This window comes from Mobula hypostoma, chromosome 8 (assembly GCF_963921235.1).
Source record: "Mobula hypostoma chromosome 8, sMobHyp1.1, whole genome shotgun sequence".
NCBI classification, from domain to species: domain Eukaryota; kingdom Metazoa; phylum Chordata; class Chondrichthyes; order Myliobatiformes; family Myliobatidae; genus Mobula; species Mobula hypostoma.
The window spans coordinates 13,741,999-13,755,719 of record NC_086104.1 but is presented as its reverse complement, the minus strand read 5'-3'; the positions used below and the strand labels follow the sequence as shown (position 1 = coordinate 13,755,719).

At 46.1% G+C, this 13,721-nt stretch overlaps 1 protein-coding gene across 4 annotated transcripts in view; it reads left to right on the top strand.

Annotated features, from left to right (window-relative positions):
* The window catches only part of smyd3 (SET and MYND domain containing 3), a 1,006,799-nt gene that overhangs the window by 897,666 nt on the left and 95,412 nt on the right, over positions 1 to 13,721 (top strand). For all 4 annotated transcript variants that reach the window (XM_063055477.1, XM_063055479.1, XM_063055478.1 and 1 more), the window contains 2 exons: positions 6,453 to 6,540; positions 11,987 to 12,161. In XM_063055477.1, the coding sequence (XP_062911547.1) occupies positions 6,453 to 6,540; positions 11,987 to 12,161 (263 nt within the window). The remainder of the gene's footprint in view (positions 1 to 6,452; positions 6,541 to 11,986; positions 12,162 to 13,721) is intronic.

Sequence of the window (13,721 nt, the reverse complement as noted above, 5' to 3'; positions counted from 1 at the left end):
CTTGAGAGGCTGGTCAAGGATTACATCTGCAGCTTGCTACCACCCAAACTAGACCCCCTACAATTTGTCTACCGACACAATCGATCGACAGACGATGCAATAGCTAGTGCTCTACATACCGTCCTTACACATCTGGAGAAGAGGGATGCTTATGTGAGAATGCTGTTCTTGGACTACAGTTCAGCATTCAACACCATAGTTCTATCCAGGCTCGACAAGAAGCTCAGAGACCTTGACCTTGACCTTGACCCTGCCTTGTGCAGCTGGATCCTGGACTTCCTGTCAGATCGCCAGCAGGTTATAAGAGTGGGCTCCCTCACCTCCAACCGTCTGACTCTCAATACAGGAGCCCCTCAGGGCTGCATACTCCCTGTATACCTATGACTGTGTCACCACCCACAGCTCTAATCTGCTAATTAAATTTGCCAATGACGCTACATTGATTGGCCTTATCTCAAACCATAACGAGGTGGCCTGCAGGGAAGAAGTCATCTCTCTGATACAGTGGTGTCAAGAAAACAACTTCTCCCTCAATGTTGCAGAAACAAAGGAGCTGGTTGTGGATTACAAGAGGAATGGAGAGGGGCTAATCCTTATTGACATCAGTGGATCTGGGGTTGACAGGGTAAACAGCTTCAAGTTCCTCAGCATCCACATGACCAAGGACCTCACGTGGTCTGTACACACCAGATGTGTGATGAAAAGGCACAATGGCGCCTCTTTCACCTCAGACAGTTGAGGAAGTTTGGTATGGGCCCCCAGATCCTAAGAACTTTCTACAGTGGCACAATTGAGAGCATCCTGACTGGCTGCATCACTGCCTGGTGTGAGAACTGTACCTCCCTTATTGCAGAACTCTGCAGAGAGTGGTGCGGACAGCCCAGTGCATCTGTAGTTGTGAACTTCCCACGATTCAGGACATTTACAAAAACAGGTGTGTGAAAAGGGCCTGGAGGATCATTGGGGACCCAAGTCACCCCAACCACAATCTATTATGGCTGCTAGCATCTGGAAAATGATACCACAGCATAAAAGCCAGGACCAACAGGCTCTGGAACAGCTTCTTCCACCAGACCATCAGACTGATTAACTCACACTGATTTGAGTGTATTCTATGTTATGTTGACTGTTCTATTTATTATAAATTATTATAAATTACTATGATTGCACATTGTACATTTAGACAGAGACGTATTGTAAAGATTTTTACTCCTCATGCATGTGAAGGATGTAAGAAATAAAGTCAATTCAATTCAAAGCTCTACATTGGTGAGACCCATCATAAATTGGGGGGCCACGTTGTTGAGCACCTCCACACCGTCTACCACAACTGGAACTGATGTGTTAATCCATGGCTTCCTCTTGTGCCAGGGTGAGGCCACCCTCAGGGAGGAGGAATAACACCTTATATTCTCTCTGCATAGCCTCCAACCTGTTGGCATGAACATTGATTTCTCCTTCCAGTTAACCAATTCACCCCTTTCCCTTTCCTCTATTCCCACCTCTGACCTTTCACTTCTTCTAACGTGTCTATTACTTCCCCTGAGTCCCTCCTCCTTCCCTTTCTCCCATAGTCCACTCTCCTCTCCTATCAGATTCCTTCCTCTCCAGCTCTTTACCTTTCCCACCCACCTGGTTTCACCTGTCACCTTTTAGCTATCCTCCTTCTCCTGCCCCCAACCTTTTTATTCTGACATCTTCCCCTTTCCTTCTCAGTCCTGAAGGAGGGTCCCGGCCTGAATTTTTGACTGTTTCTTCATTTCCACAGATGCTGCCTGACCTGCTGAGTTCTTCCAGCATTTTGTTTGTGTTGCTGTTACAATTTATTTTGCACTGTTGTTATTCTACCTTATTCTATCTCAGTGCACTGTGTAATGATCCGATCTGTACGAAACATATGCGAGACAAACTTTTTACTGTATCTTGGTACGTGTGATAATAATAAACAAATAAAAACCACATCCTAAAAGCCCATGACTGCCCAGAAGCTGTTCAGCAGTGGCCAGCACCAGGGTGACTTACGGCTAGAACCAGACCTGGTTGCACCCTCCCCCCACTGCTGGACCCAAGGCCCAAGGAACCCAAGTAGAAGTAACAGTGCCAAGAACCAGGAGGCAAAAACGCTGTCTGACTGGACTCTAATCAAAGCCATCTTTGATTAGAGATCTTGATTGCAGGGTGGGGGGGGGGTTGGGGGGGCATCTTGGCAGGGTTACTGCAGACTACATCAAAAGCAAACTGGTTAACTGGGAGCACGTGTGTGAGCATTTAGCAGATAGACAGTGCGGACTAAACATATCTAGAAGTTACGATTCTTGTGGAGGACGGGGGGGAGCATTTATTTAAGCTCAAGTCCAGCTTTTTCAGTGCCTTGGGATAACAGGTATTGGGAGACCGTATTAACAGCTGTATGCTGTCCTCCAGTTCCTAGATTCCATTTCATTCAGGTGAAAAGAAATGTCCAAAGCAGCCCATAATGTGTAATCATTACTGTAATGTGTAATTAATGCTAATGAGCCGGGGAAAACCTTTACACACAAGGCAAGACCATAAAGCATAGGAGCAGAATTAGGCCATTCATCCCATCAAGTCTGCTCACTCATTCCATCATGGCTGATTTGTTATCCCTCTCAACCTGACTTCCTGCCTTCTCCCCTTTGGCACCCTTACTAATCAAGAACCTATCAAACTCTGCTTTAAATATACCCAATGATTTTGTCTCCACAGCCGTCTGTGGCAATGAATTCCACAGATTCACCACCCTCTGATGAAAGAAATTCCTCCTCATCTCCACTCTGCAGGGCGTCCTTTTATTCTGAGGCTGTGCCCTCTGGTCCTAGACTCCCCCAGTATAGGAAGCATCAGAATCAGGAATCAGAATTCATTTCACTGGCATGCCTCATGAAATTTTCTGTTGTCTTTGCGGTACGATGCAATACATAATAATAGAAAAGAAACATGAATTACAGAAAGTACCCGCTCATTCGTCCACCCTGTCTGGGCCTTCCAATATTCGATGGGGTTTAACGAGATCCCCACTCATTCTAAACTCCAGTAAGTATAGGCCCAGAGCCATCAATCACTCCTCAAGCGTACCCTCCAATACCGGCAGTTACTTCAAGGTTTTGTCTGAAGTTCTCCCCATAACTCCAGACAATATTTCTCTTCAAATCTGGACATTCTCCCCATGTGTGTGCTGCACTTTCTACTTTACAACTTCTTCATGAAGCAGCTCACTGGCTACGGAACACATCACAATGTCCTGTGTACAATATGACAGGGAGTCGACGTGGCACGGTGGCACAGCTGCTAGGGCCACTGACTCACAGCTATGGGGACCTGAGTTCGATCCCAACCACGACAGCCGTCTGTCTGTCCGTCTCCCTGTGTCTGCATCTGGTTCCCCTGGGTGCTCTCCTGTCGAGAGTCCACGCAGTTGGCTCCTGTGATGGGGTGAGGTGTGTCTAAAGATACCTGGTTAGTCTGTAGAAAACTGTGATTCGATTTCAGGGTGTAGGCGATTGGCAGAACCTGGCCAATAAAACAAAATGGGATTAACATCAGAATGGTACAGTAGAGACTCAATGGGCTGAAGGCCCTGATTCTGTGCTGTATCTTTCTATCGTTTTCATTTTCTTTATGTGCACTCCTCCCTCTGAGGCTTTTTCTTGGTTCCCTTGGTGTACTTCACTGTGAGGTGGAGTTCTGACTGCTCCCTGTAACTCCAAAACATAAAACTAATCGAAAGAAAATCACAAAGCTGGGAGATTCGCGTGCTTAGTTTCATTTTACTTTTAGCCAGGTGCATGCTTATGACGTGGTGACATAATAACATATGCCATTCACATACTTTTACATATAACCTGTAATTAATTATTTAACCAAACAAAGAATGCTTAATCAAACAATATATTTACGATATTACCAAAATCATGATCATCATCATTATGTGCCATGTCATATGACATGGATGATCATGGTCTTCCATCTGAATTTAGTCTGCCTACCGAGTGAGGGACCTTTGCCTGTGGGGAAGACCCACTCCACACTATTGCTCTATCCATGACTATGATTGTTCTTGGCAAATTTTTCTCTGGCTGTGGTTGTCATTGCCTTTTGCTGGTCTTTACAAGATGGGTGACCCCAGCCATTATCCATACTCTTCAGAGACTGCCTGCCTGGTGTCAGTGGTCACATAACCAGGAGTTGTGATATGCACCAGCCACTCATACAACCATCCACCACCTGCTCCCATGGCTTCACGTCACCCTGATCAAGGCTATAAGCAGGTGCTACACCTTTTTCCAAGGGTGCCCTCTGAGCTCGTGGAGGGAAGGAGTGCCTTACACCTCCTTTGGCAGAGATGTACCTCCACCCCAGCACCCAATCTGCTGAAATAATAAATACACATCGTCCTATACTCTGCCCATGCATCCACTCCCAACATCTAAGAGACATCATCCAAAATTGATCCTATTCACATCCACAGATTGCTCTACACCTGACATCATTGGCTAACGATGAAGAAGATCAAATGCTTCCATTATTGTTCTTTCCCCGCCTGTAGCAAGGAAGGTCATCACTTCACTCATTTCAGAATTGGATTAATTCTCACTGACATACTTTCAGATTATGACATACAGGAGTGTACCTAATAAGGTGGTCACAGGAATGGAACCTGGTCTGGTCTTCTGCTGTGGTAGCCCATCCACTTCCACGTCTGATGTGTTGTGCGTTCAGAGATGCTCTTCTGCACACCACTGTTGTAACGTGTGGTTATTTGAGTTACTGTTGCCTTCCTGTCAGCTTGAACCAGTCTGGCCATTCTCCTCTGAGTTTTCTCATTGGCAAAGTCTTTTAGCCCACAGAACTGCCGATCCCCGGATGTTTTTCACACCATTCTCTGTAAACTCTGGAGCAGGGGTTCCCAAACTGGGAAAACTGTTACAAGGTCTCTGCAACTCCTGTTCTCTATATTGTTTATTACTTATTTATCCATTATTATTATTATTATTTTGTTTTTCTTTTTCTATTTGCACTATTTGTTGTCTCTTGCACATTGGTTGGTGGTCCATCCTTGTTCACCCCCCTTTTCCTGGGCGTCTCTGGAAATGCAGCTTGTTAGCCCCTCGCTAACAGCCACTGGATTCCACGGCGAGAAACCTGCCTTTCCCAGGCTTCATACGTCCACGGCGTGTATGACTTTAGTCCCACCAAATCCGTGAGATTGGGATGTCTTGCCCACCCAAACCCCGGTTTGTATGAATGCTGTGTGATTTACTGTCCCCCAGCGAATGCCCATCGGTAAGAAATAACAGATTGTACACTGCATCCAATTAATAAGAAGTATATTTAAGAATGTTAACTTAAGCAAACAGTTATTAAAAGAAAGAAAGAGAAAAATACAAAAAGGGCCCATTATACTTAAACAGTCACATGTGCACGGTGGAACTCAAACCTTGAACTTGTCTGTAATTCATGCTGGACCCGCGGTCTGTGTGAAAGCACACACCACCTTCTGACGGTCGCTCGAAATCCATCTTGAACAAACAGGCTGTCCCATGGGAGTATTGGCCCTTCCTCCTCGAAGCCATTCATCTGCCTAAAGCACCTTGTGCAACAGGGGCAGCATCCTCCCCCATCTCCCCTCCTGTCTTCTCCCAGCTCGCCCGACCAAGACGCCGCCGCCCCGAGTTCCCCAATTCTACCATCCTGATTGACTGACACCACATTCCTAAGTAGAAAAACAAAGCCTCTTATCTCAGCTCAAACCTAAACAAGCTGAAAGCAGAACAGACTGCTCTTACAGAACTGCAGAAATAAAATACCTATAGCGTGGCAGTAAAAATCTTAACCAGGGTGTGACAATTCTTTCTATATTTTCTTTATATTTTCTGTGAATGCCCACAAGAAGATGAATCTGACAGTTGTATGTTGTGGCATAGATGTACTTTGATAGTAACCTTACTTTGGCCTTTGAATATTTTGGGCTGAGACCACTCTCCTGTCCTTTCAGATTCCTTCTTCAGTCTTTTACCTTCTGCACCTATCGATTCCCAGCTTCTCTCTTCATCTCCCCTCCCCACCCATCCGGCTTCCTCCTCACCTGGTCTTACCTATCACCCGCCAGCTTGTACTCCTTCCCCTCCCCCCACACCTTCTGATTCTGGCTTCTTCCCCCTTCCTTTCCAGTCCTGGCGGAGAGTCTCTGCCCAAAACGCCAACCGTTTATAGATGCTGCCCGACCTGCTGAGTTTCCCTGGTGTGGGTTAGTCTGCAGAACCTCTTGTGATTTTGATGAGAGTGTTGGTGCTGAGAATGAATCCTGTGCTTGTTGTGTTGCTGTTAGTACTGCGCGGGAAGGGAGAGAGATGAACAGCAGATTCCTCTGAATCACAGGAGCCGGGACCCCCGCAATGATCGAAGGATTGACTTGTTCTTTTTCCACACAGGATGCTGATCGGCTGGCGGGTGACGAGCGCTTCTGGACACAAGCCAAGGACGCCATTCCGAAAGTGGAAGAATTGCAGGCTGCTGCACGTATCCTTATGGGTCCTGGTCTCAGGTTCCACCGGCTCCAGGAAGGGATAAAATCTGCGAGTGGGGGGGAAACCAGAGCATGCGGTCACAACGAGAACGTGCAAACTCCACACAGTCAACAACAGGTGTCTGGATTACACTAGCTCAAAGCAGCACCACCTGATACATATGTTGTTTGTAAAACTCTTTACAAAGTAAACCATGGTACTTAAGAACAGAAAATGATCCGAATATTAAGCAGGTCAGGCAGCATCTGTGGAGAGAGAACGTGGTGCCAACCTGGTCATCGAGACCGCCTGCTACACCGGGAGCTCACATTCCCAACCCTGTTGTCCTTCTGACGTTCCTGCTGTCACTCCCTACGTTGCCCCTTTCAGTGTCTCTTCAGCCGCGCCCCTCACAGCCATCCATCACAGCGCCAAGATCTGGCTGCATTATTAAAGTCATCTGTTACCCACTGCCGCTTCAACCTCTTTATCTTTTATTTATTATTGCATCTTGATTTGATTCATGCATATTTTATTCAAAGCGATGCTCAGGAGGAAGTTGTAAAGGAGGTGCTGTGGATGATGTTATTATGGAGCTTTCCTCTGAGTTATACCGTTTTTCTTCCTGAATAATTGATTTTTTTTTATAAACCTTTAATCCCCTGCTCGATAGGAGAGTGGTTACGATGCTGGTCTCGTATCCAGAGGCCCGAAACCAATGCACAGAACTGGGCTTGAAACTGCGGTCAGCACACAGCCCCATCCTTCACCTGATGATTGAAGCAAGTTCATTGTTGATGGAGCAAAGCAGGACACTTCCCCTTTGGCTCCTGCATTGATGGCAGGGAGCTGAGATCACTTGCTACCAGCAGCTTCTTTTGCAGTTGGGAATGAAATTTATTTATTTATTATTATTGTTTGTTTTATTTTTTGAATTTGCACAGTTTGTCTTCTTTTGGTCACTCATTGTTTGTCAGTCTTTGTGTGTGTGTAGATTTTCTTTGATTCCATGAATTTTTTTGTTCTACTATGAGCGCTGGCAAGAAAATGCATCTCAGGGTTGTATATGGTGACAAATGTGTACTTTGATAATAAATGTACTTTGAACTCCTGTCTGTTCTTTCTGACCCTCAGGGTTTAATTCTCCATCCCTCTCCTACTCTAACCTACCAGACTGTGGCCTCCTGTACTGTAACAGGCTTAAGGAACAGCACCTTACCTTCTGTCTGGGCACATTGCGGCCTTCAGGATCCAATATTGAGTCCTCCATCTTTGATAGCTCACTCTTCTGTTTGTATCATCATTATTCTCTAGTTTTTCTGTTTATTCATGGCTTATGTCTTCCGGTTTAAGATGGCGCCAGTGAAACACAGTGACAACCTACTGGAAGTAAACAAAACTACTAACTGCTATATTAATCACATTTCTGGAAAATGAAGACCGCAGTCAATAGCCTGTAACTTCCCTTTCAGAGATGAGCTTTAGAACTGCCTGTACGACCTGGCATTTTTGCGGCGTGAACTGAAGTCTCGAAGACGCAGGACAGTTGCGGCATCATGTGTACAGTCTGAATCGAGATGGCAGGGGCCGAGCCAATGTGTGTCCAACACTGGAGCGGCTTGGAGCCAATTTGAAGCTGCAAAGGCAGAGTCGAGGCAGTGAGACCTGGGCCTGAAGAGCAAGGAACAAGCCGATGTTTGACCGATTTAAGCACCAGGCCAGTTGGAAAAATCGGGTACAGGCTGAAATGAGGCAGGGCCCAGGCCCGAGAGCATATTGAAGTGGTAGGGCCTGGGTCTGAGAGCTAGGAACAAGCCAAGGTTTGGCTGATTTACGCGCTGGGCCAGACTGGAAGATCAGGGTGTCGGTGCCGGAGGAGAGGGGCGGCTCAGTGTTCAGCTCACTGCTCAGCAAGGTTTTCTCATCTCTGCGCTGAACTGAGGCTGTTGCCTGCAACTAACGTGCTCCTGGATCAACTGTGACTGGCTTCGTGGCTGTGGACTCGCTTTCGTGAACTTCAGTTCTGAATGTTACTTGCTTACTTTCTACTGTGTGCACAGTTTTGTTCTTTTTCTGCACTTCGGGTGTTTGATGATCTCTCTAATGGGTTCTATTGGATTTCTGTTTTGTGGCCACCTGTAATAAGATAAATCTCAAGGTTGTATATCGTATACATACCTTTGGTAATAAATGAACTTTGAACTTGGAACTTTGATCTCATCATAATCAAGATTCAGGGGAATAGAATTAGAACAGAGATGGTGAAAAACACACATCAAAGTTGCTGGTGAACGCAGCAGGTCAGGCAGCATCTCTAGGAAGAGGTACAGTCGACTTTTCGGGCCGAGACCCTTCGTCAGGACTCGGCCTGAAACGTCGACTGCACCTCCTCCTAGAGATGCTGCCCGGCCTGCTGCGTTCACCAGCAACTTTGATATGTGTTGCTTGAATTTCCAGCATCTGCAGAATTCCTGTTGTTTGAGGGACGGTGAGAAACTGCTTTTCCAAGAGAATATTAAATCTGTGGAATTCTCGGCCCCAGGAAAGCAGTAGAGGCCAGCTCATTTAATAAAGTTAAGGCACAGCAGGATAAACTCTTGCATAGTCGGAGAATTAAGGATTATGGGGAAAAGCCAGGTAGGAGGAGCTGAGTGCACGGCTGTCTCAGCCATGATTTTATTGAATGGCGGAGCAGGCTCGACAGGCTACCCTTGCTCCTATTTCTTATTTCTTATGTTCTTTCTCCTGCTTCTTGACAGTCACAGTACAGTCTCACACTAACAGAGGTGTTCCCTTTGTTCCACTCAGCTTCGATGCTTCCTAAAACTAACCCACTTCTGCTCTTTTCCCCAGTTCTGATGAAGGGTCACCTGTTTCTCCTTCCACTGATGCTGTCTTTCCTGCTGAGGGTTCCTAGCATTTTGTTTCAGATTTCCGGCACCTGCATTTTTTCGGATGAATTTGGTTTGTTGTTGTGGTGCATGAACCCTCAGTGCATGACGCAGGACGGGACACACCAATAACTCACCAAGGTTGCTTCGACAGCCTCAGTCACCTGCTCAGAGAAACCATCAGAGACAAGTTTCATGGCGACCTGCTCTGTCCACATCTCTTCACAATCTTGGATCATCCCACCCAACACACTGATCGACGGTGTTGCTCCCACCACGTTGACCTGAAGATAGCAAGAGCAGGTTAATCGATACTGACCAGTCCTGGCCATTCAGGAATCTGACAACAGCCAGGTACAACCATGGGAGTGTTTCTGACATGTCGGTCCATGGCCCCTCATGTGCCAAGATGAGGCCACTCCCAGGGTGGAGTAGTAACACCTTATATTCCATCTGGGTACCCTCCAGCCTGATGGTGTGACTGTCCTCAGTCCTGAAGAAGGGCCTTGGCTTGAATTGGCGACTGTCGGTTCTTTTCCATAGATGCTGCCAGGCCAGTGTTTTGTGCGTGTTGCTTTGGATTTCCAGTATCTGCAGACTTTCTCCTGTTTTGAATATTGATTTCTCCTTCTTGGTAATTTTAACCCCCCCCCCCCATTCCCCACTCTGGCCTTTGAAACTCCTCTCACCTGCCGATCACTTCCCCCTGGCTTCCCTCCTCTTTCCCTTTCTCCTATGGTCCACTCTCCTCTCCTATCAGATTCCTTCTTCTCAGTCCTTGACCTTTCCCTCCCGCCTGGTTTCACCTTTCACCTTCCAGCCAGCCTCCTTCCTGCGCCCCCCCCGACCCTTCAACTGTGCCATCTTCTCACCTCCATTTCGGTCCTGAAAGAGGGTCTCGGCCCGAAACATCGACTGTATTCCTCCTGCCTTTTGTGTGTGTTGTGGAGGTGTTTAGATAGGCAGATGAGTATACAAAGAGGTGAGGAATGAGGGATTAGATTAATTAGGACTCATTGGTTTAACTGGGTTGGCACAACGTCATGGGTCAAAGGGTCGAAGGGCTTGCCCTCGCTGTACTGTTCTAAATTCTATGTAAAACAAAACCTCATCTGTCCCCTTAGGTGGGCTTACTTCACTGAAGAGCAAGGACATTAAACCCAATGCTCTTCTGAAGCATACGTATCTTTCAATTAGCATCACAGAGGCAAATAATCTGGTCCTTAATATATGTGTGTGAAATCTCTTCCAGTAACTAAAATCCACTATTCCAAAGACGAGAGGACTTTAGTTATTGGGTGAATGGTGAAATGTTCGATTAATATTTAACAGAATATTTAGTTGTTCAGTGAAACAGTTTTTATTATAAATGTGGGACTCTTTACTGTGGTGAAAATTTGGTGCTGAGATCCATTTTATGGATGGGTTAGTCCTGACGAAGGGTCTTGGCCTGAAACGTCGACTGTGCCTCTTCCTAGAGATGCTGCCTGGCCTGCTGCGTTCACCAGCAACTTTGATGTGTGTTGCTTGAAATTCCAGCATCTGCAGATTTCCTAGTGTTTGTGTTATCTGCAGGTTTCCTCGTGTTTATGAATGGGTTTGTTGGGCACGGTTCGGGATGTACAGTAGAACTTTAGTAACATGCACAAAATGCTGGAGAAACTCAGCAGGTCAGCAGGTCTATGGAGAGCGATAAATAGTTGGCGTCTAGGGCTGAGGCCCTTCACCTGACGGGGTTATGGCCCAAAACATACACTGTTTCCTTCAACATTGTGTGTGTTAGGGTTAGGGTCCTTATTTCATTATTTCCTTCAGTGTGTTATTCTGGATTTCTGGCATTTGTGGAACCTCTTCAGCTTACGGCACGGAGTTTGGTTTCATGGCCTCAGGATAGTCAGGGGAAGCGTAGTGGGATGGCAGCACTGTGGAGTAGTGGTTGGCAGACCACTTTACTGTACGGGCGACACAGGTTCAATTCCTGCCACTGCCCATAAGGAGTTCGTACATTCTCCCTGTGGCCGCGTGGGTTTCCCCTGGGTGCTGAAGTACTGGTTGGTAGGTTAATTGGTCATTGTAAATTGTCCCGTGATTAGACTAGGATTAAATCGGGCGGGGGGGGGGTGTTGCTGGGTGCCATGGCTCAAAGAGCTTGAAAGGCCGATTCCACGCTGCATCTCAATAAATAAACATTTCGAGGGACTTGGGAATGAGTTAGAGCAGGAGACCGGGACTGAGTTCTGAGTTGCATGTGTAGAATTACTTCTTTGGAATTTTGAAAGCACACGGCATCATCGTGAACAGCACATGGAGCTGCGATCACACACAACTCAAAACAAGCTGTCTCTAGTTCTTTGAACTTGCTGGCACACTGTTCTGGTAACATACAAAGCAATTATAGTTTCAATATGTGCCTAAGTTTTGTTTAGGAATAAAGTAATCAGAAATATTGGCCTTTCTGACCAGAGCAGATGTCATTATTTAGGCAAATGCAGCTGCCTTTTGTAAAATGATACCTTACAGTTTCTCTACAATATTCCATCTTAATTCCTTAACTGAAGTTAATAACAGACTGGGAGCAGCTTGTGGACACCTGCCGAACTTTTACAAGTAAGAGTCAAGATGTCCTTCCAGACACAAACCTCTATATGCTCAAGATGCTTGATGCCACCATGGATGCTTGTATTAACCTCGGTCGGTGGGAGGAGGCCTTGTCCTTCGGCCTGAGGACCCTGCATCCCTATCAGTAAGCTGTTGTGTGTGTTGTCTGTGCGTGTGTGTGTGTGTGTGTGTGTGTGTGTGTGTGTATGTGTGTGTGTGTGTGTGCATGAGTATCTGTCTATCTGCGTGGGTCTCTGTATGTGTGTGTCTGAACTGTATGTTAGTTACTGCACGTTAGGCTGCTGGCGTTTAGGGCAGCCATGAAGGTCCTCCATCCCTGTCTGTCGCACACAGATATAGGATCCTCCATTGCTGTTTCCATGACTATTTTTTTAGATCAGTCAGGGTTGTTGGCCTTCAGCTGAACCCCTGAACCTGGAGGATCAGTGGACCACTCTTAGTCTGGCCTCTACCCTTTGACCTGTTTGGCACGGGTGACCCTATCAAGGGTCAAAGCACAAGGCCCTGACTCCAGCCTACTTAGTTCTCCAGGTCATTGTGGCACACAATCCTCCAAACCCTATGACAAAGTTATGGTTCTCTTGGAAGTGTGTCTGTATGTATTTGCATCTATGTGTATTTGCGTGTGCACACACAAGTGTGTAGTATATATGTGCGTATATTAGAGGCGTCGGAATGTAACCGTCACCAAACGTGAAATCTCAGTTTCCTTGTTTATTATTTCTACTGAGTCTATTTTACCGAAATGCTCTAATGCTACGATACTTGTTCATATATTTAATTGGAATCATGTCTGATCCCTTCTAGTCTTTAGTGTAAGGTAACTGTTGACTGCTAATGATGGGAGATGTCCTCCAAAATACTCACAGCTCTCTATGGTCCCAGTGTTGTTGGTTAACAAGATGACTGTGTATTGTCTGAAAAATATTTGGTAACTCTTCTGCTGCATTTAAATTTGTTAACTTTTCAGTTTCACCCATAGTAGAAAATGTACCACTGTATCTCTCAGAAATTATTTCAGCAAGAGCAAGGGAGTTATCATTCCCTTGGGCTGTCTCATCATTCAATTAGATCTAACTAATCTGTATCCAAATTTCATTTACTTTCCTTATCCCTTAAAACCCTCGATTAGTAAAAATCTATTAGTGTTTATTTAAAAATGCTCATATTACTTCAAGCTCTGGAGCTTTTTGGGAAAGATACTTCCAGATTTTCACCACTCTTTATGCTGAGAAGTTCTTCCTTGTGTCAGCCCCGAACAAGCTAGCTCCTGACTCTCAGGCTGGGTATCTCAGTTCTGGACTCCCGGCAGAGGAAAAGGTTCCTCAGCTCTTGGTTGCTGGGACTGGGCCAACACTTCTTATGCTGTCTACATAAACAATAAGCTTGATTTAGAGACGGGATCTGAGGCCACACTTCCCTCTGCTTTCTATCGGACCTTACGGTGTGCAGAAACCGCCTGTTACTGGATTAGCTGTTGTTTTCATTTGGAACTTAGACTCCCAACCCCATCTCAGACTGAGATACAGTGCGGAATAGGCTCTTCCAGCCTTCGAGCAGCACCACCCGGCGACCCTTCGATTTAATCACAGGACAGTTTACAATGACCGATTAACCTACTAACTGGCATGTCTTTGGACAGAGGGAGGAAACCGGTACATGTGGTCGTGAGGAGAACGTTCAC